The sequence below is a fragment of the Trichosurus vulpecula genome, chromosome 9, assembly GCF_011100635.1.
Source record: "Trichosurus vulpecula isolate mTriVul1 chromosome 9, mTriVul1.pri, whole genome shotgun sequence".
NCBI classification, from domain to species: Eukaryota; Metazoa; Chordata; class Mammalia; order Diprotodontia; family Phalangeridae; genus Trichosurus; species Trichosurus vulpecula.
In genome coordinates, this window is record NC_050581.1 from 32,495,140 (window position 1) to 32,518,671 (window position 23,532).

General features: G+C 41.3%; 1 protein-coding gene across 1 annotated transcript in view; it reads right to left on the reverse strand.

Annotated features, from left to right (window-relative positions):
• GDA (guanine deaminase) overlaps nt 1–22,449 on the reverse strand; it is a 90,862-nt gene extending 68,413 nt beyond the window's left edge. Inside the window, exon 1 of the mRNA XM_036737822.1 lies at nt 22,152–22,449. Coding sequence (XP_036593717.1) covers nt 22,152–22,274 — 123 coding nt within the window. The 5' untranslated portion in view covers nt 22,275–22,449. The remainder of the gene's footprint in view (nt 1–22,151) is intronic.
• Between the last annotated feature and the right edge of the window lie 1,083 nt (nt 22,450–23,532).

Genomic DNA, 23,532 nt, shown 5'->3' on the forward strand with positions numbered 1-23,532 from the left:
ATGTATGTATTCACACACAGAGGCAGTATAAAGTAGTGGATGGAGCTGACTGAGAGGCCAAACATTTTTTAGTTTAAGCCCCACCTCCAACATGAACTAGCAATGTGACCCTGGGCAAGTCACCCAACCTCTTAGTGTTATAGGTAATTTTCTAAGACTATAAGTTGCGTGGAAGATGCCAATCTACATTAGTAGAGGGAGTTTCCTTATTTGGGAATTCCTTATTCCAATGACATCACAGGTCCAGTCACCAGTCCTCAATCCCTACGTATACCTTCATTCTCATTCTCTCTGTGTCACTCTCATGCATGCGCGTGCACACATGCACACACGCACGCACACACGCACGCACGCACGCACACACACACACAACCATTAATACTTTGAGGTTACACTATTTCCAGCACCACAGTTTATAATCCTTTTATGCCTAACCTCCCTGGGTCTCAGTTTTCCCATCTGTAAAATGAGGGAGTTGGACTAGATAACCAATGAGGTCCCTTCCAGCTCTACATCTAAGATCTTATGAAGACAGACTTGGTGGACTGTTACCCTCAACCTTCTTAGGATAGAGCTCTCCCTACTTACCTAGGCTGGCCCCCATATAACAGGCACATAATCTAATAGCAGACCAATTCCCAAAGTCCTTCTAGCTTGGGAAGACCCTCAAGAGCTTATATTCTGCTGGTGTCACCACCATGCAATAAGGCATCAGAAAAAGACGACAGTAGACACAAGTACACATACACACATATATGCATACATATATACACACACATATATACAGACACACATACATATGTATGTGTGTATGTAGTATTACATATAGACACCATTTGAGCATTTCTGAAATAAACCAAATTAACAGGAATTCTATCCTTACTTCCAGAAGAGTATTTTTTTTAAAAAACCTGAATATATAAATATGGTATGTTCTGGGTGACATAATACTCCTTCACTTTTCATTTGGCTCTGTTTCCTTATGGTGGATCTAAAATAGCTATGACATTAAGCTTATATGATGAACATATTGTCAAGTTGGGTTGAATTCTGTTGAGTTACCCATCATTTCTGGCGCTTATGAGGAGAGTGGAATAATTCTATGAGATTACATGTAATCACAGATTTAAAGCTGGAAGGTAACCTAGTCAAACCTCTTTATTTTACAAATAAGGAAACTGAGGATCGGAGAGGTAAAACTGTCTCAAGGTTGTTGTTCACTTGCTTTTAGTCATGTCTGACTCTTTGTGACCCCTTTTGGGGTTTTCTTGGCAAAGATTTTGGAATGGTTTACCATTTCCTTCTCCAGTTCATTTTATAGATGAGGAAATTGAGACAGACAGGGTTAAGGGACTTGCCCAGGGTCACACAGCTAGTAAGTGTCTGAGGCAGGATTTGAACTCAGGAAGATGAGTCTTCTGACACCCTAACCACTGCGCTACCTAGCTGCCCTATGGTCATATATGTGTGCCCAAGGGTCACACACATACACAGGAAACAGCAGAACTTAGGTTCAAATTTCCAAATCCAGCTCTTTTCCATGACAACACGCTATATGTGGAACAGTTCATATGTGTATGCCAGCCTACTTCTCTGCCTTTCTAAAGACAGAACACTCACTAGATCGGGATTCCTGAGAACTTAGGTGTGCTCCGCCACTCCAACCCTTTTCAAATACAGAAAAACAGTAAGATCTAAAGGGAACGCTTCTCATGTTCACTCCTGATGTCTTGAAAACCCTCAAGAGCTCTGCTTCGGTGCCAGAGAAACACAGCATACACTAGGACATGGTATTTTCAACAATCATCAATTGCATAGCACAGCAAAAGCACAAATTTTTAATGGCATTATCCTCCTAGTGATGCTCCAGGGCTGAAGCATGGACATAATTCAGCACAACAATCTTGGAAGAATTAAAATTTAAAAAGTTCAAAAGGCAATGAATAGATGCACAGTGTCTGTGTGTGGGCTGCATACTAACCATGACTTACACGTCAGAAGGAAACAGAAAAACACCTTTGAGGATCCATATAACTAGAAAAGAAGCCTGTGATCTCACATGGGTGGGGGTAATTCCCCCCCCCCATGCAGAACACAACCCCTACTTGATCATCTGGGCTAAAATGTGATACAATAATAACAGCTACCATTTATATTTTTATTAGAAAGCCAGATGGCCCAGTAGACAGAGTACTGGCCCTGGAGTCAGGAAGACTCATCTTCCTGCGCTCAAATCTGGCCTCAGACACTTACTAGAAGTAAGGCCCTGGGAAAGTCCCTTAACCGTGTTTGCCTCAGATTCTTCATCTGTAAAGCAAACTGGAAAAGGAAATGGCAAACCACACCAGGATTTCTGCCAAGTAAATCCCAAATGGAGTCATTAAGAGTCAGACAGGACTGAAAATAACTGAAGAGCAACAACATTTACACAGAGGCCTTAAGGTTTCCAAAGCATCTGATACACATTATCTCATTTGCTCTCCATAACAGCCCTCTGAGGCAGGTGCTGTTATCAACATTTCGCATATGAAGACACCAAGGATGAGAGGGGTTGAGTGACTTGCCTAGCATCACACAGCTACTGTCTGAGGAAGAATTCAAACTGAGAACTTTCTGACCTTAAACCTAGCATTCTATTGGAAAAGGGGAGAAGCAGAGAGAGAGAGAGAGGGAAGGAGAGAGAGAGGGAGGAGGAGAGGGAGAGAGGAGAGAAAGAGGGAGAGGAGAGAGGGAGAGCAGAGAAAAAGGGATAAGAGAGAGGGACAGGAGAGGAGGGGAGAGAGAGAGAGAGGGAAGGAGGGAGGAAGGGAGAGAGAGAGGAAGAGGAGAGATGGAGAGGAGAGAGGAAGAGGAGAGAGAGAGAACATGTAAAACACTTCTCAAATCTGTACATGCTATAAAAATGCTAGCCGTCACTATTACACCAAAAAACAAAACCAACTCCCTCCCCCGAACAACAACAAAACAACACACAAGTAAGCTCTCAATGGAGTATTTGTAGGGAAGTATGGCCAAGAACTGCACGGGAGCTGAGGGCTGTGTAGTACTGCTGTCACAAACCACTTGTCATTTGTTTAACAACAAGGCCAGAGGGCAGTTAGGTGGTCAGGTGGGTAGTGTACCAGGCCTAGAGTCGGGGGAAGGCCTAAATTCAAATCCAGTTAAATGAGTTAAGCCCTTGTCTGCCTCAGTTTCTTCACTGTAAAATGGTGATAATAACAGCAACTATCTTAAAGGATTGTTGTGAGGATAAAAACTGTGTAAAGTGCTTTGCAAACCTTAAAGTGTTGTGTAAATGCTAGTGGTGGCTGGTGTTGTTGTGATCTCAAAGGCTCCTTTCATCTCTAAAACAGCTCATGATTTGGCAAATAAATAGTCCCTAGGTCTCTTCAGGAAGACTGTCTAATAAGCTATTACTCCAAGCATTAGGCTTTTCCTATTTTTGTTTAGGATATTTCAATGGTCCTACAATCTCATGGAGGTGGGGGTAAAAGCCCCAGCAGTGCAGATCACAATCCCTAGATGTCATCTCATCCTGGGTGATTCTTGTCCATTTTATTGGAAATAAATCTAACATTTCACCATCGGCATTTTCTCCTTCTTGCCACTAAACTGTCAGTACCTACAGAAAATTACTGAGCAGAAGTCTATTCATATGAAAACTGTTGCAAGCTTAGCTTCTGTCAGCTAGAATAAATGTCCCTTGTACAGACAGATTATTCACCAAGGTAAGGTGGGTTTTTAGAAGAGTCTTAGGCAGAGCAACGGACAATCTAAGTATGCATTCTTTCTACAATATCACACTGTCCATCCACCTCCAAGAACAATTCATCTTTGTTCTTAGCGGCCTGACTTCATAGCAAAGATACTCATTTCACTGCTTGGCTGTCTATGGCACCATGACACCAAGAGGGCTTGCTGAGATTTTTAAAGAAAACTTCCCCAACGCAAATCAGAAGCTCATTTTTAACATAAAACCTCTAGAAAATTCCCTGAAGGCAATAAAAGTCTGACTTACTTATCTATCATACCACAATTAGGATGTGTTGAAGTCTGAGGCCTTCCTAACTCCAAGCCCAGCTTTACATCCACTACGAAATACTATGTCATTTTGGAGGAAAAGAAATTGAAATATCCATTAATTTTCTTTTGGAGTTAAGCCCAGGGTCACACAGTTAGTATCTGAGGTGGAATTTGAACAGGAGTCCTCCTGACTCAATCTACTTCACCACCTGGCTCTCCCCCTTCCCTTCCCCCTCCCCCCCCACTAAAGTAATTTTAAATTTTGCCTTGGGATCTATCTACTAAAATACAGAGACATCCTATCACAGTGGAAGTCAGAAGACTGGAGTTCCAGTTCTGAGACTCAAAGCAAGTCAGTTAATCTCTCTACTCTTGAGTTGCCTGTATCACAGGATTGTTGTGGAAAAATCACTTTATAAAACAGTACATAAATGATGACTTGCTTTTGTTACTAGCTTACTTATTCATTTTTGGCATCAGGACAATTTTTATGTAACTTCTAAGAGGCACTAACCAGATAAAATCATATAAGTTTGCAGAAGCTGAAGAACTCTGCATTAGGAATGAAAGTATCAGAGGAATCTATGAATATGAATTCATTTGAATATGAAAAATGAACTTGAGGTCAGCAGAACTTTAACAAGCATTATATATTGAGTTTATGTACTTCTAAGTAGTCTCCAACTTAAAGATTCATAAGAGTGTATTTTTCTAAGAGATTCAGCACATTCACTGAAAAGCAGTCAACGACTTGAGCTCCATGATCTTCAACATTCACATGTGGTTATATAAAGCACTTAAAAATAATAAAAGTATAGGAAAAAATGGTCTGTAGCTTCTCAGTATTGTGCTACAACCAGTGCTGCTGCTGCTGTTGTTGTTCAGATGTTTTAGTCGTGTCTCACTCTTTATGATCTCATTTGGGGTTTTCTTGGAAAAGATCCTGGTGGGGTTGGGAGAAGGACATAGCCAACCACACCCAAGGTCACACAGATAGTAAGTATCTGTGACTGCATGTGAACTCAGGAAGATGAGCATTTCTGACCTCAGACCCAACTGGCCACCTAGCTGCCCCTACAGCCAGTGCTAGATACCCTTATATCCCCATCTCATTCTCTAATATGCAAAAATAGAAGCTTTGATCTTCGTGTGTGAAAATGCCATCGTTTGTATTGTCTCCGACTCTCTGAACGGAACAGTACCCACCGGGTCAACGGTCCTCTATTTTGAGAAAGACAGTACATCTATTCCATCAAGCTATTAGAATTTTATTTAACCACCTACTTCCAAGAAGGAATTGAAATATCTTTGAAAACGATCACATACAAATAAAAATACAACAAAAACTAGTTCAAATGATGTAAGGAAATAGATGGTGCCAGGTTTCTGGGATAGAAATAGCTTCCATGTACCTAACATTTAAAGCTTTAGGAGTACTTAAAACAATCCTGTATGACAGAGCAATTATTATGACCTCCAATTTAAGGATGAGGAAATAAAGACTCTAAGAAGGTAAGTCACTTGCCCATACTTCCACAGCTAAGAATCAGAGATAGGATTTGAACCCAGGGCTCTCCTGGCTCTGGGTCCAGTGCTCCAACTATTAATCCAGAGGTGTCAAACTCTCCAGTGGGGGCAAATCTCCCAAGTGCAGCCTAAAGTGGATTAAAATATACTTGGGAAATGCTTAACAAAATAAATAAAAATATAATATGACACAGATAATGTTAACTTGTGGTTTTCTGAGTCAACAGGATGCCCACAGCGAGCTATTTCTATTGGATTTTGACACCCCTACATTAGACTAGCCTGCTTTTACTTTCCTTGCATTCTCTTTATCATCTTCTGCTTCCCTCTCCTATGTCACCTGTATCCCAGCCATTTCTCTATGGATATTACAATTAAGTTCTGAATTTAGCTGAAGCAAAAAGGAAAACATAAATCCTAAATCAAAGCTTCCTGTCTCAGGATAGAGATTTATCACCTCCCTATAACAAAATATAGCCTGTATCTAACATCTAAATTAGTTTGGAAAACAACAATAATTTTTTTTTAATTCAAACAGCTGATTACTTTGAAAAAAAAATGTTCTTAAGGGGCTAAATTCAGTTTGGCTGGAATTTTTGTGAATTTTTAGAAATTATCCTTCATGTGTAAGAAATGCCATGAACTGAGTTTACAGCTAAAATGGGGAGGTAGAGGGGTAAGGGCTGGTCCAATAAAAGATTAAAACAACAACAAAAAGGTAAAACTCCATCAAATTAACCCCAATTATGTTGTAAGAGATCCCAAAGTTTAACATTTTCACAATGCTTCTCTTCTCTGGAATTCAATTTCTTCCTCTGTAAAATGAGTGAGGTTGAGTTGACCTCTGAAGTGCCTTTCAACTTTAAAACTGGGTAACTTGATGACCCAGGTCTGCTTTCATTAAAGGATCTGGCCATTCACACAGAAATCCTATTACAGCCTATTACAGCACTTACACCCTGATGAAACGGGGGTGGGGTGGTGTGGAGGGTGCAAAGAGGAGGGAGGGGCTGGTTTAGAATTCTGTGTTTTAGAGAAAGAATTCTGAAGCAGGGAAACATCCATCAACTTGGTGGAAACATAAATGGCCATGACCAAGGATAAGTGATCTCAGAACTATATGTGGATAAGCAACTGAAAGCCAAGAAGTCTTGAGCCATGCCATGACTTAAAATAATCTTAACAAAGTTTCTACCTTGACTTCCATCATAAACTCTGAACTGTGAGTATTTTTTTCTATGACAGTCATAAAAGTACACGAGGCCAGGCAATTGAAGGTTTTGAGTGACACAAAAAGGAATTTGGACTTCATTTTTCTGAAGTCTAAGAATAGCAGATATCAGGTGCTCCTAGCCGTTTTCTGAAAAAGAACTACTTGTCACTTCCTGGAAGCTGGATTAACTAAAGGGAAAGGAGGAGATATTGCCAGGAATGTCTCTAAGTAAAGGAGAGCAGCAGGTACTGCTGAATGCCTTACTCTTCTCCCTGACGGAAATCCTGACAAACTCTGGAGAAGGGACAATGGTGTTGACAACAAACTTGGAGAACTACTAGTTAAGGCTTCAAGAACTACAGGTGAATCCCAATTTACTGGTCATGGACCCCTATAAAGGGTGTCCCAAAAGTCTTAGTGAAGTTTTAAGCATAACTATTAAAGCTTAAAACTGTTTTAAGACTTTTGGGACACCCTGTATTCTAGGTTTTCAGTGAAGAGATGGTCTCCCAGGGTCTTCTACCTGCCCTAACCCAAGTCAATCCTATTGAATACTTTCGTCATACTCTGCCTTGGTCTGATCACATCCAGACTGTTGTTGTGTTCAGTTCTGGGTGCAACAGTCTGACAGAATCACAGGATCTGAGAGTTGAAAGAGATATAAGTAGTTATTTTATTCAAACCATACCCCAAATGAATTCCCACTGTAACATACCTGTCAAATAGTCATCCAGCCTTTACTATCCCCTCCAAAGAAGGGAAACCCACTACCTCTTAAAGTGACCCCTCCCACTATGATGAAGCTCTAATCATTAGAGAGTTGGTTGTTTTTTTTTTTCCTGACATCAAGATTAAATCAGCTTCCTACCCATTTTTCCTAGTTCTGCTATCTTAGACCAAAGAGAAGTCTAATTACCCTCCCACACGACAGCTCTGGAGAATGTCCAGAGGTGGATAATCAAGATGCTGAATGGACCTCAAAATCATGCCATGTAACTATTGGTTGAAAAATAGGAATGAAAAGAAAGAACATTTCAAGGGAGACATGACAATTCTTTTCAAGTACATGGTAGGCTGTCCCATGAAAGGGGCAATGGCTTGTTCCATATGGTCAGAGGGAAGAACTGAGGTCAGTAGGTGAAAAACTTCCTAGAGCTATTGCAAAAGTAGGATAGGCTGCCCCAAGAGGTAAATGAATTTCTCCTTAATGGGGACCTTCAAGAAAAAGCTAGATGATCAGTTGGTACAATGTAGAGAGGATTCTTGTTCAGGTGCGAGTTGGACTGTAGATGACCTCTAACCCTCCAACTCAGAAATTGTGACAAATCCTTCTGAGATTATCTCCTATTTAACCTGTATTTATCTTGTTTGCACATAGCTGTTTGCATCTTCTTTCCCTTACCTCTCATTTAGATTTTTGAGTTCCTTGAGGACAGGAACTGTTTCTGCCTTTCTTTGTATCACTAACACTTAGCACAGTACCTGGCACATAGCAGATGCTTAATAATCTCTAATTGTCTACTTGAAATTCTGATATTCTATGATTCTTTTATTCCATCAAGATGGAAATGAGGCTAAAGTCAAAACAAACAGTACTCTAGGAAATGTGAAGTAGAACTCCAACCAAATGACTGATCATTAGGCTGTCTTCTACCAAAGCTTTGTCTCTAGAGCTGACAATACCCATACCAGATAATGACTTCATACATACATATGTATATACACACGCACATATCCATACACACATATTATAAGTGTATGTATACATGCATCTACATCATATGAGTGTGTGTATATACTTACATATACATGTATATACACGTACGTGTGTGTGTATGTATATATATATATATATATAGATATCATCATATACTTATTTCATTTTCAAGACTGATCAAATTCAGTTTTACTCTAGCACTGGGTAAAAGGTGGCTTTAAGAGACCTAAACTTTTGCAGAACAGCTTTAAAAAAATCAGTCTGGATTTAAGCTGAGGTGGTAAATGTCTTTTTGTAGGTATGTGTGATCTCTCCACATGGAAGGAGATTATAACCCTTCTATAGCTTAGTACATACCCCTCAAGAGATGCTACGGCCAAAAAAAGTTCATGACCCTGCTAAATCTCTGAAATGAGCTAAGCTGTCTTCAGACTAGTTATATAGTTTGTTATGAGGCCCATGTTCAGGGTGTTTCCACCTTGGCAGAATCTGGCAGACGTTCTGTTCCATCAATTTAACTTCCAGGAACTTGGGGTCACTTTCATGTCACTATGAGGAAGCACAGTGTCAGGGTAAGCTACACACTGCAAAACAATGTCATTAAAGCTCTGCATGCAAAGGGTAATCCTTTACAAATTTGAATATTCAGCTTGCACAGAATTTTTAATAGACACATGACTAGAATGAAGTTCCCAACAAGTCCACCCCTTGACCCCATTCTAAAGCGTGTTGTTTCAACTCAATGAAGCTCTGTGTGGAGGGGGAAAAAATCATCACCAAGAGCTGTCACCAAAGAAGTTCTGGACTTTCTCTGTCCAGTCTCCATCCTCATTTCTTCTCAGACCAAAATGCCCTTCTCTGTCCACTATTCCCTTATGCATGTTATCTCCCCATTCGAACATAAATTTCTTGAGGGTACGGACTGTCTCAGATTTTGTTTTTTAGTACAGTGCCTAGAATATATCAAATGCTTAATAAAGACTTTTCCACAGACTCATTCAAATATTTTTAAGTGCCTACAGTGTGACAAGTACTATGTTAGGTGCTGAAGGCACAGACAAAACAGTCCTGCCCTCAAAGAGCTTCTCTCTCTCTGTATGTGCATGTGTGTGTGTGTGTATGTATGTATTTTAATTACGTACATTACACATTAATTACGTATATATATGTATATGTATATACACATATACGTGTATAGCATTAACAATGTAATAGCAGTGGGCAGGCGTAATAGCAATTTAGATTTAAAGATCTTTCCCATCCATTAATAGGTCATGTGGCCTGCTTATATCACAGGAAGCCTAAGTCACATGTGGTGGGAGGAGCTTCCTGACAGGAAAAGGAAGTTATGTCACAGGAAATGCTGAGAGAGAGCTGTTATGGCTGTTAATACCCATTGTGACATCTGAGGTAAAGCAAGCCAACCTCTGATAGCTGAACAGACTGTGACACCTGTTCTGTGAGTCTGTTTCTGGGAAGACCCCAGCACGGGGTCTGAGAGGTTCTGGGATGGCGAGGCTCCATGCAGTGATACTATGTATCCAACGCTTTGCTGCTGTGATACTGGATAAATGGCTGGTAGGATCTGATCCTCTGGTATCTGAATAAATGGTTTACTTCTTCTACCTTCTATGTGGAGAGTCTCGTATACTTTGTGATACAGAACCACAGAGGCATTTTGACAATTATCATCTACATTGTTGTTACTGCCTTACTGACACAGCAGATAACATGCAACACGTAGCCTCAGCTGAGAACTTTTGTGTCCTAAAGAATTGTGGAGGGAGAAATGATCCCCAGGGATGTAGGAATGCCAAACCAAAGTTCCCAGGTCACCTGGAATGAGTTTGCGGAACCAAGCATTCTTTAAGTCAAGGAGGCAAAGATTTATTACACTTCACGTAAATAAAGTGAGCAAGAGTTCTTAGGGAACCTGCAACTACACAGGGCTACAGGGAAAATTTATGTACAAGATTTAGGGATGAAACCTGTCAATTAGGTGTTTTGGGGTGGGATTAGGGAGTGGTTAAGGCATGTTTAAGGAGTGGTCAGTTCTTAAAGACCATGTACTTTTTGTATCTACTGTGCAAGTATGTTACCCAGAGTTCACTGAGAAACAGCCCAAGGTGGGGCTATGAGGAGGTGTGGTTTTTGCTCTGAAATGTCACTAAGTCACCAAATGTTCAGAGCTAGCTGGAGACACTCACTAGGTTCCATCAAGTGTCTTGTTAGTCAAAATTAATGTAAGGGAGTGTACATTTGACTATGTCTAGGATGTGTGTTAGACTTAGATCCGGAAATCAATCTATAATTGGGCATAGCTGCTTACTGAGGAAGAAGCAGAGATAATTTTGGGGCACACCGCCCTTTGGCTACAGAGAGAGACTGCTAGGGCCAATGCTTTGAAGCTAGGGAGAGATGTGTTTTTAGAACTGGAGTTCAGGCACAGGCACCCAAGCAGAGGCTAAGGGGAAATGTGATGTTGCTACACTATCTTTTTTGGAGGGAGAGGGGAGAAACAGAGGAGAGAGAAGAAAGGAAGAACAAATGAAAGAAAAGGAGAGAACAGGAGGGAGGGAATAGGAGGAAAGGAAGAAGGAAGGCATGAAAAGGGAGGGAGAGAGGCAGGAAGGAAGGATGGATGGAAGGAAGTACGGAAGGAAGTATGGATGGAAGGATGGAAGGAAGTATAGAAGGAAGGAAGGATCTCTATATTCAAAGCGCTTATATCAGTGTGACCTGGGGCAAATCCCTTCCCTGAGCCTCAGTTTCCTCATCTGAAAAAATAAAGGCATTTGATTAGGTATTCTAAGGTCCCTTGCAACTCTAATATATTATGATTCTAGGACTGAGTACTGAAGTGATGGGCCCATCTCAAAGCTGCTGAGTCTTGAATTGCTTTGTGAAAACAAGTCCAGCTCAACAGAGATAGCCATGAGCTTCCCAGAAGAAATAAAACAGTGCATGTAAGTGGCACCTAGCAACCTACCTCAACAGTCACCTCTGTATCATGATGGGTACAATAGTTCAAAGAACTGAGAAGCTCTGTGCCATCTGAGAGGCTGAATGCCTTTTCATTCCATTTCTCTTATGGACAATTATAAGTCTTTGGAAAAAACAATCTGAAAGAGCAATCTGACCTGACTGAGAAATAGACATTTCCGAAAATCCACTTTCAGCGCTTAGATACAGAGGCAAGGACATCTTAGCCAGCTGAAATAAAACTCTATTTCAGAGGTAAGCAAAGGCTACTCAGCTCAATCCAAGAGTACTTCAGGCTGAAGAGTTCATTATATTGTCACTTTTTAAAACTAGAGGCAAGATGAGTCCTGATATCCTGTATTTCTCAGATGGGTTCTCTCCTCCTCAAATAGGGCCCCTAGAGTGTTTGGCTTCTTCTTCACCCTCTTCACTCCAGCTACTACCTTTCTTCCATCTTGTAACTGTCTGCTTCTGGGTATTTAAGCTAAGGGTGCAATTTTACATTTATCCCTATTTAAGTTTGTATTATACTTATCTGACTACTATATATGACTACAGGTTTTATATCTATATATGTGTGTGTATGCATATATACACACACACACACACACACACACATACCCATAAAACCCTGCCCACTGTAAATGTCTTGAGAGCAGAGATTAAATATTAGTCTTTGATATCCTTAGTTCCAGGGCCTTGCATACAGGAGGTATTTAAAAAATGTTTGTTGAAGCGCCCATCCGAGGCAGGATTGTGTCCAAAAGGAGAGAATGGACGAAAGGCAAACGACGGCAGTCAGTGACTCAGATGGAACAACTCACGGTGGAGAAGAAAGGAAACATCGAGTATAACTGTCCTCCCCCTACTGATATACAGGGAACGTGGTGTGAACAAAATCATGCAAAGTTAAGAGTTTTTGTTGTTCAGGAGTATGTGACTCTTCGTGAACCCCAGGACCAGAGCACACCAGACGGGATTTTTCTAGTTGATTTCCCTTTAGTTGACTTTTACAATATTTCTGGGAAGTGGACCACCTCCGTTCAAACACCAGAGGGACACCGATAAGGAACTCAATGCTATGTAAAACAGCCTGTTTCAATTCTGAAAGGCAAGAGAAGCACCAAGGAAGGAAAAGTGCTCAAAAAGAGAGGTAGTAGAGAGCCAGCCTCAAAGCCAGAAAGATCCGAGTTCAAGTTCTGCCTCTTACACACACTATCTTTGGTTTTTGTTGTTGTTTTAATTTTTTAAAATGTTTTAATTTTTTTATTTTAATTTTATCTATGTGATCATGGGCAATACCTCAGTGTTCTAGGCCAGATGTGTCAAATGTGAGAAGGGCATATGTGACCTATAACAGTCCCAATTATGATCTGAACTAGGTTAAAATATAATTGGGAAATATTTGACAAAATGAAGAAAAATACAATAAAACATAGATGTTCTTAATATATGTTTTCTATGTCAATATGTGGCTCACAAAGATCTTTATGTAAGGTTCAGTGACTCCCATTTCTATTTGAGTTTGACACCACTGCTTAAACTCTGTAGATAGATAGACAGACAGATGGATAGACAGCCTCTAAGGCTATGAATTACAAAAAAATGCTGACCTTGATAGAAGTTGTTTCCTCACATAGAAGTTCCCTCTACCAATGAAATCATAAGTCTAGGCCCTGTTCTCATCCCATCTAAAAGCAAGAAAATTCTGACTTAAATTGAGTTGAAATTTGCATGCCTATAAATTCCACCCATTGAGTCTCCCTAGCTCTGTCCTCTGGAGGCACAAAGGATCAGGCCAATCCTTTCTCCACATAGTCCTTCAAATCCTTAAAGACCCCTTTCCAAGGGAGAAGATTCTGGGAAGATGGTGGAGGTCAGAAAACTTTCAGCTCTCCAAATTTCCTCCACAAAAAAAGACACATCACCCCAGAGCAGCAGAAATAAACAGAGGGTAAAGCAGTTGTCCTCCTAAGACAATTTGACAAGACCTCAGGAAAGACTCAGCCTCCAGGGGCAGAGGTTCTGCCTGAATGAAGTGCAAACACCTCGAGGCCCACTGCAGAATCAATAAGCAACAAGCTCTGGGGGCAGCTGGGTTGAGAGGCAGCCTCAGCCTTAGAAACTTCAATTTTTCAGACAGTGTGTGTGGGGAGGGGAGGGGGGCGGAGTCTTGATGGCTGAGAAGAAGACTGAAGAATCTTCCACTGTTGAGGGAGGCCAAGCACAGCTGTATTGACCAGATGTGTCCTGGGCTGTGGCTGCAGGGAGAAGGAGCTAGCACACACCCGATGAGTGCTGTAACAAGGGGTGGAGACCCTTTTGGCTGTGGGCACTTACAGGAGAGCAGAGTCCCTGGTTTCTGTTCCAGGGCAGAGAGGACAGCTATTAGTTTGTAGTCAACTCAGGAAGCAAGATTATTTGGGGGACAGTGTGGCTAGGGGCCCTAGCTATGGCTTAGGAGTAGAGCCCAAGTTTGGGCCCTGAGGCAGATCTCAGAAAATAACAGTAAGAAGTGGCTGAGACTTGGGGTATCATTCCTCATACCTTGGGACTACAACTTGATTACACTAATATCAGCTAAAAACAAAATAAAACAAAAAACAAATAAATAAAAATGAGTAAGCAGAGAAAGAACCCAACCATAGAAAGTTTACTATGGGGGATAGAGAAGATTTGGGTTCATATTCAGAGATAGTTAGTTAAATGGTCCCAAGCACAAAAAGAAGTCTTGGAAGAACTTAAAAAGGATTTAAAAAATCAGATAAGAGAGACTGAGGAAAAATTAGGGAAAAAAAAGAGCAATCCCAGAAAATCAAGAAAATTATGAAAAGGAAGTCAACCAACTTGAAATAGAGAATCAAAAACTTAAGGAAGAAAGTAATTCCTTGAAAACTAGAATTGGGCAAGGGGAAGCTAATGACACGCTAAGACACCAAGAAATCATAAAACAAAATCTAAAGAATGAAAAAAAAAGAAGAAAAAGTGAAACACCTAATCAAAAAACAACTGATCTGGAGAACAGAACAAGGAGAATAATGTAAGAATAGTCAGACTACTTGAAAATTGATGAAAAAAAAATCTGGATACAATACTACAAGAAATTATCAAGGAAAATTTCCTTGAAGTTCTAAAATAATAAGGCAACACATAGAAAAAAATCCACCGATTACCACCTGAAAGAGATCCCAGTAGGAAAACTTACAGGAATATCATAGTCAAGTTTCAAAGCTCCCAGGTTAAGGAGAAAATATTGGAAGCAAGAAGAAAAAAATGTAAATATCATGGAACTACAATAAGAATTACACAAGACTTAGCAATGACTACACTGAAGGACTGTAGGTCTTGGTATACCATATTTTGTAGAGCAAAAGAGCTGGGGTTACAATCAAGGGTAACTTACCCAGCAATGTATAATCCTGAATGGAAAAAAATGGACATTTAATAAAATGAAAGACTTTCAGGTTTTTGTGACAAAAACCCCAGAACTTAAGGGAAAATCTCCCATATGACATATCCAGGAGAAATATACGGTAAGCATTAAAGACCAATTATAAGGGACTCAATGAGGTCAAATTGTTTACTTCATATATGTGAAAATATTCACAGTACTATTATAATTGTCATCATTATTTGAGTAGTCTGAAAGACTTGGGCTGAGCTGAGTGTGATGGGGTGAGTCTAAAAAAATAAAACTGTATATAGGGAGAGATGACTTAATTATAAGTTGACATGTTTCCCACCAAGAGAAATATCTTCCTCTACTCTCACCCCTCATTATAATCACTATAACCGTTCATTTACCATCAGCGGCTCTGCTTGGTTTGGGTTCCAGGAACATCAGGCCTCCTGTAGGATGAGCCCATCACCTGAAATCCCACCATCTTGGAGAATGATGCAGCTTTGATACTCAACACCTCCTCAACACCCTCAGTTTCTACTCCCTTCTGATTGGAAGGCTGGAAGGTGGAGCAGTAAACTCCTCCCAAAGCCTATCTTTATGGAAGGCTCAGACGTCAGCTAAATTCATTTACCTTCCACTGCTCTGCTTGGTTCAACTCCACAAATATCATGTCCCCAGATACCCGCTGGTGGCCTCCCCCATCCCTTTGCCCCCATCTCCTTTCCAGTTTCCTTTTGTGTACTGTCTTCACCTCTATTAGACTGTAAGCACCTTGAGGGCAGGGACTGTCTTTTTCTTATTTGTATCCACCAGCACTTAGCACACTATAAACATGTAGCACATGTAGACATTTAATAAATGTTTACTGACTAATTGAGAAGGGGCTCCACTTTAGAGTCAGGATCTGCAGAGCTACATGCATACCACTCTAGTGGTTTTTTTTTTGTTTGTTTTGGTGTACTTAAGATCTTAGAACTGATTTAGCTTCTCTGTACTTAGGTGGCTTGGAGGTGCGGTGGATAGAATACAAGTTCTGGAGTCAAGAAGACTCACATTCCTGAGTTCAAATCTGGCCTCAAACACTTACTAGCTGTGTGACCCTTAACTCTGTTTGCCTCAGTTTCTTCATCTGTAAAATAAGCTGGAGAAGGAAACTGCAAACTATATCAGCATCTTTGCTAAGAAAACCCAAGTGAGATTGAGAAGAATTGGACACAACTGAAATGACTGAACAAAAACAACTTAGTACTTCCCATATAGCACAGTTAGGAAATTCCTGTCCCCTGATTCAGAATCTCTTTTTTTGCCTAGGTGAAAATCTCTTTTCTTGTTCCACCCCCTTACTCTCCTTCTCTATCCTCCTAGCTCTTCCCATTATACTATGCTCTTCAGAACTACTATCTATTGTTAACAAAATCAAATTCCACCTCTAACATATCCCTTTGGGACCTTGAACAAGTCACTTAACTTCTGGGACTCAATTTCCCTACCTGCAAAATGAAGGAGTTGGATTAGACAGCATCAGGAGTCTCTTCTCCGGCTCTAGATCTATGATCATCTTATTCAAATTTAGCTTTCTGTTGAAGACACCAGTCACCTTTTAGCCCTCCTCCAAAGCTGCCTGTTCTTTTGCTCCTTCTGCCCCCTCCCCTCCCCACATGGCTAGGAGGAGGTGACATACTCTCCCTATTGCAACTCCCTAATCAGACTTCTGATTTACCACCATCACTCATTTTATATATCAGGAAAACTTTGGTTCAGGCCAGTTAGGTGACCTCCCCAATTTCATTCAGCTGGTAATCAGCACTGAGGAATCATCACAATCATGATGACTGGTGACTAATTTTTAAAATTTAGTTATTTTCATTTTCTCTTCCTCCTACTTTCTCCCCATTGAGGGGAACGACAAAGAAAAACAAAACCTCCGATAAAAATATATACAGTAGAGCAAAACAAATTTCCATACTGTCAATGATCAGAAAACATGTCTTCATTGTGCATCTTGAATCTACTACCTCTGTCAGGAAGAAGGTGGAGAGCATGTTTTATCAAATGCTTGGTCATGGCATCAAATGGAGTTCTTAAGTCTTTCAAAGTTGTTTGTCTTTATAAGGCTTTTGTTATATAGCATATTATAAATTCACCTTACCCAATTTCAACTGATCCCTTATGACAAGGAAATCCTTTTATTGTTCCTTAATTGATTTCCTTATCTCACATCTTTTCCTTTCAAAAGCTATCTACACTTTCCCTTCCCCATCTCTCTCACAAAAGGACCTAACCTCTTTACAGAGAAAAGTGAAGTCATTCAACATCAATTCTCTCTTCTCTTCTTCTCAAAACCCCTTGATATCAAACCTAATTTCTCCTCCTATCTCTCCATCTCTGAGATGACCCGTCTCTACATATGCCTTTGATCCTATCCCCTACTGCCACCCCCAGCCTTCTCCAGCAGAATTCAACCCCGGTCATACTCTATCTCTCTCCAACCTTCAACCTCTCCCTATCTATTGGTTCCTTTTCAAGTCTCTTGAAACATGTCCAAGTCTGGGTTCCCATTCTCAGTAAATCTTCATTAGGTCCTATTACAGCCTCAAACTCTCTCTCCTCTTTCTCAGCCAAACTCCTAGAAAAAGTCATCTCATCTTGTTGCCTTTACTCTTTGCATCTACATCTTTCTCATCCAACCCCTTCTCTCTACTCACAGTACCACCCTTCATCCACCTGGATGACTGCAACAGTCTACTAATTGGGCTCCATGCTTTAAGTCTTTCTCTACACCAGACCATCCTCCATACTATTGTCAAGATTAATTTCTTTAAGTGTAAAATTGACTATCTTACTCCCCTATTCAACAAATGCTAATGGCTATCCATTGCCTCTTAGATAAAAATAAACTCCTTTGATTGACTTCTCAAGACCTCCACAACCTGGGCCCCAATTTATCTTTCCAGTCTCACTGTACCTTCCCATATTGCAGATCCAGCCAAATCACCTTCTTTTTGTTCCTCATGTACAACACTCCATCCCCATCTCTATATTCAATACCCAGTATGAACTCATGCCTCACCCCTACATCATAGCACCCCACTCTTCTATCAAGACAGCTCATGCACCATTTTCTACATAAAGCCTACAAGGTCCCCCTTCCCAACTCCTCTTTCCCAAACTACCTCCTACGTAATTTCTTTGCATTTATTTGTATTCTTATTGCATTTATTCTGTATATGCTTATACGTACTTATTGTTTCCCTCACCTAGGCAGCTAGGTAGTTCAATGTATACAGCACCAGCCCTTCAGTCAGGATCTGAGTTCCAATTCGGCCTCAGATACTTACTAGCTCTGAGAACCTGAGCAAGTCACTTAACCTTTGTCTGCTGCAGCACCATCATCTGTAAAACCGAGGTAAGGGCACCCACCTCCCAAGACTGTTGTGAGGATCAGATAAGATAATAAAAAAGGTGCTTAGCACAGTGCTTCTCATATAGTAGGTGCTTAATAAAGGTCAGTTTCCTTTCTTCCTCACTGGAATAGAAGCTCTTTGAGAGTAGGGCTTGTTTTAGTCTTTGTATTTTAGTCCTCTGGGCATAACACAGTGCTTGGCACACAGTAGATGCTTAATAAATGCTCACTGATTGACTAGAATAAGATTTGAGCCCAGATCTTCTGAGTGGAGTCAGTCATTTCCGTACTTTTAGGCCACTCTGGATACTAAGTTAGTCTCCATCACAATCGTTGCTCCCGCTAAACACTCTGGCCTCCCAATTCTTCATTATCCTCAACAAGCTCAACTCCTGTTACCTGTCTCCAGGCTGCTCCAACCACAAGCAGCAGCCATCCAATCATATTTGCTCCAACCACTAAGCATACGCTGAAAGCACTGAATCTGGAGTCAAAGGGCCTTGGTTCCAATTCCACCCCTCATGCTCACTGCCTGTATGACCCTGGACAAGTCACTTAGCCTCCTTGAGCCTCTATTTCTTCCTACGTAAAATGTAGGGATAGGACTAGGCCTCCGAGGTCCCTTACAACTTTCAGTCTTTGAGTCTGATTGTTTAGTTGGTTTTTTTTTTCAGTCATCCAACTCTTTGTGACCCTTTGGGGGGGTTGCTTGGCAAAGATACTGGAGTTGTTTGCCATTTCCTTCTCCAGCTCATTTTACATGGGGAAACTGAGGCAAACAAGGTTAAGTGACTTGCCCAGGGTCACACAGCTAGAACGTGTCTGAGGCTGGCTTTGAACTCAGAAAGATGAGTCTTCCTGACTCCAGGCCCAGCCCTCGCCACATAGCTGCCCTACTTTTTAAGCACTGACTATGAGCGAGATACTATGCTCATGGCTTCAAGGTGCCATATCATATGCATGTATATGATAGACATATATATCATACACATATGTGCCATACATATATTACATATTGATGTATTATATACATATACACACACACACACACATAATCTATCTTAGTTCTAGAAAAGCCTTCAGTACACACACACACACACACACACCAGGCAGCTATAAAATCTGTTTCTGGCTTAGTCAAATATATAGGCTACAAGTATGAAATGTAAGATTTTTCAAATTAGCTTATACTGCTTTGATTTAGCTTTCTGATGCATTCGTATTACTGTAGTGAGTCATTCTTTGGGCCTGAAAATCTCCCTGCATATACTCTTGCTTTGGCTTTCTATGACTAGGGGTAGGAGGTAGGGTCATACTGCTCTTTCTTCCTACCCTAAAAGTAATATAAAGCCCAGCCTAAGATTGAAGAGAAGAAAGTCATATGGGAGTAGGGGGTGAGCATAGGAGAGTTCCTTTACTCCAGGTACCTATCATTCTCTTTGGTTTAAAGAGAACTGAGCTCACAATCAACACACAAAGCTAGCACCTGTTCAGTAATACCTGCACACCCTCTTGGAGCTCATTAAAGGATTAGTAGCTGATGTGATTCAGAGTATTCCTGCGTTCACACGGGAAGACATTTTCTAGCCCCTAGAGCTCCACGCATTTAAAAAATTAATAAATAATTCATCAAAGCAATGCTATGGAAGCAAAGGCACCCAGCAACTTATAACTGAGGAAAAATAGTAAAGATACATAACGCACCAAACATTGTACAGAAATTCCTTAGCAAGAGCTACAATTAGAGCTGTGCCTTGTACCTAATAGACGCTCACTAAACATCTGATCCATTGATCGACTATTTTCATGTGCCAATCCACCTGACCAACCCATCCTTATATTCATTCAATTCCTACTTAGCTTGCTATAACACCGTAAGCTGTGAAATGCCATCTAAATACTGCTTTGAATTTTCAACTGGTAATTACTCATAGTGCTACTTAAATCCCTATCTTCAAATTCTTCTCTAGAACCTAGAAAAAAAGGTGACAAATTTCTGTAGATGATTCAATCTCTCTTCTCTATCCTCAGTCATCACTCATCACACTGGGCCTGCCCCATATTTCACCCAAATTCTGAAAAAAAGGGAAAGAGCTAAACAGCTAGAAGGGATGGAATTGGTATAGAAACCACAGCTCTAGAGTTAGAAAAGGCCTTCAGAGATAAACTAGTCCAACTCCTTCTTTTACAAATGAAGAAACTGAGGTCCAAGGTAAGGTAGCTTTGAAACCAGTTCCTTTAGCTTCAAATCCAACACCATGCTGCCTCTGGCCTGGTAAATTAACAGTTTTCACAGTAAGCTCTCACATCTATCTAGAGCTTAAAGGTTTATAAAGACTTCCCACGCAGCATGTGAGGTAGGTAGGACAAGTGTAATTATAATTTTTATTTTGCAGATAAGGGAATTAAGGCCCAGAGGTGTTAAGTGACTTGTCCAAGGTCATAGGAGGGATTTTAACCCAAATCTTGCTCTTATATTTTTCAGTGAAAATCTCACCTACCTCTTCTAAACTGGCTTAGTGCCAAACCTTCCCTGAGAGCTTCAGGTGGAAGTCCGGTGTAATTAACCGGAGCACAGTTTCACCGGGTAATTCAACTCAATCATTAATTAAAAAAAAAAATTGGGGGTACCCATGATAAGCAAGGCGCTGTACCAGGGCACAACAAAATTTGTTTCTTCACCAAATTTGGATGATTCTGGGGTCAAACAGTGTGGGTCCATCAGTATCATAAACTTGTTACCTCCACCCCACTAAAGCACCCAACCAGTCCAGAGAGAGTGCATTTTATCTTTAAGTTTCTGGAAGCTGTGCTCCATCACCTAGGTAACACAACAGCAAATCTCCTAGAAATCCACAGCCAGGATGCTTTTTTTTTTTAATCATGTTTAAATCATCTGAAGGGATGAATATTTTGGCTAATCGTTAGATTTCAGAAGCAAGATTCAAAACTGAAAATACCCGTTAGCATTTTTAGATAGATACAGTTCTTAGGTTTTACAAGTCATCAAGGTGTAGCTCTATTTTTGCTTGCAACACTAGAGATCAGGGATGAGCCTGGGGTAGTCCCAGATTCATCCCTACTCTCTACGGCAGTAGGGGGGTCTTCACTTGTAAACTCGGTGTGAAGCTATAATATTTTATCCCATCCTAATTCTATATTGCACTGTAAAGCATGGGCTGTTTTTTAAAAAGGTAACTTCAAAACACGCACGAAGATATTTTGAGCCTTAAAGTAGAAGTGCAGTACTGATGAAAACAGTTATTGTTACAAAAGAATTTCTTTCCTGGAATCCTCCTCCCCGCCCCGCCCCCTCTTTTTTTTTTTTTTTTAAATATTGCAAGTTGTTTACTGTTCACGGGAAACATCAGTTCACTTGGATGCAACCAGTGCTGGTAATACAAGTAATTAGTCATTTAGTGGCCTCTACTAATTCGGCCCCACACCCTCTCTTCCCCTAGGTTTATACATTTCTTCTTAAGCAATGATTAGGTAGCAGGTTCTCTTTTCTTTTTCAGCTCCCGCCACTGCTACCTGTCTGCCAGCCTGCAGAAAAAGGAGCCTTGGGAAAGTGGCAGGTCTTAAACCAAACTGTGAGGGAACCCCTTCTTTTACAAGCTAGCAAAATCCGAGGCTAAACCTGATGCCAGGGCAATCGCGGTGCATTTTAGCCTGCTGTGGCAAAGAGGCAGGCTCGATCACGTTCAACTCCCATGTTGCTCTCAATTCTTTCCTTTCTCTGAACCCTGCAGTTGACTCTTCTCCGACTGCCACGGACCAGGAGCGAAGTCCTAGCCCTGGACATCCGTCCGCCCCCCACCCCTTCCTGGGTATTTGCTTGTTCCACACCACCTTCTCCCGAGCACCCAGCCCAGACGCTTACTTTGCCACCGTCGCACACGCCGAGGATGTGGTCGTGCAGCACCTCCATGGGAGAGGTCCAGGTGGAATGGACGAAAGTCCCTTTGAAGATGTGCGCCAGGGGCGTCATGTGGGCAGCGCACATGGCAGAGGCTCTGGCTGGCCAGGAGACTGAGGGTGCCCGGGTGGAGGAGCGGAATTAGTGCGCGCTGACAGAGCGCAAGGGCTGCTAGAGCCGCAGGGAAGACTGGCGAGGCTGGACACTGGGGCAGACGCTGCAGAAGCAACACGGGTTTTTCTTGTACCCAGCTGCAAGTCTCTAGGCCTGCCCCCCGGAGGCGTCGCCCAGCGATACTCGATTCCAATAGGCGTTCTTCTAGGCTCTGGGGCTTTCCCGCCACGCCTCTTTTCCCTTTGGGGAGTGGCCAACGCGGCGGAAAAGTACTTTTCTCCTCCCTGTTTTCTTTTGAGACTTAACCCTTAGGGCCCTCCCCCGCCCCCTCTAAAAAAAAATCAGCTTAACTTTTGGGGTTAAGTTTGGAGGCAGAGGATTCTGAGTCACTCTCTCAGGTTAGGGATGTGGGTGAATGCAAGGGGTGGAAGACGGGTTTCCTGCCTTGGTCTTTTTTTTTTTTAACTTTAGAGCAAAACAAGGTTTTATGAGCGCTTTCCTCTTGTTCCTCCCTTTTAAAAAGATCACGCATGGAGAGATGAGAAAGAGTACTTGGAGTTGAGAGTCCAAGGTGTAGGATTTGACTCCTATGTGTGCGACCAAAGGCCTGAATTCTTGCTAGTTCTAAATCTATGATCTGTAAAATAAAGGGTCGGACAATATTATTTCTAAGGACCGTTCCTGCTCCAGATTCTATGACAGGGGTCCAACCCCATAGGTTCATTCAGTAGTTACTGTTAGTCCCTCCTGTCTCTAAGGCACTTAGAAATCAGAGTTCTGAAATTTTGCCAAGAGTTGATGGCTTGAGGGCTCGTGATTTAGTTTCACTTTCATTTAGCCTTGAGGGTTTTTATGTTTTGTAAAACTTATGGTCATAATCATCATATCCAAGGCCATGATGAGTTTACCCAGGATATCAGAAAAAGTCCAAAAGATTCATGTTTCCTTTGTCACTTTGGTCCAGTCTTTGCTTCTGTTTTTGCTTTCCAAAGCAAATGCCCAGCCCAATCACTCTCTGATACCTTTATGGTGTTGCCAGGACTTGAAGGTCAGTTATGCCACGTTCTTACTCCTCCCTTTCACAACTCATAGCCCTTGGTTTACATTTCCTATTTAAAAGAATTTTAGAGTTTCGGATACTCTTCTAGGAAACTTAGAACGGAATATACCCCATACCTCTACTTACCTCCACATACATACTCTTCGAGAGGAGGGCTAAGCCAGTGTCAGG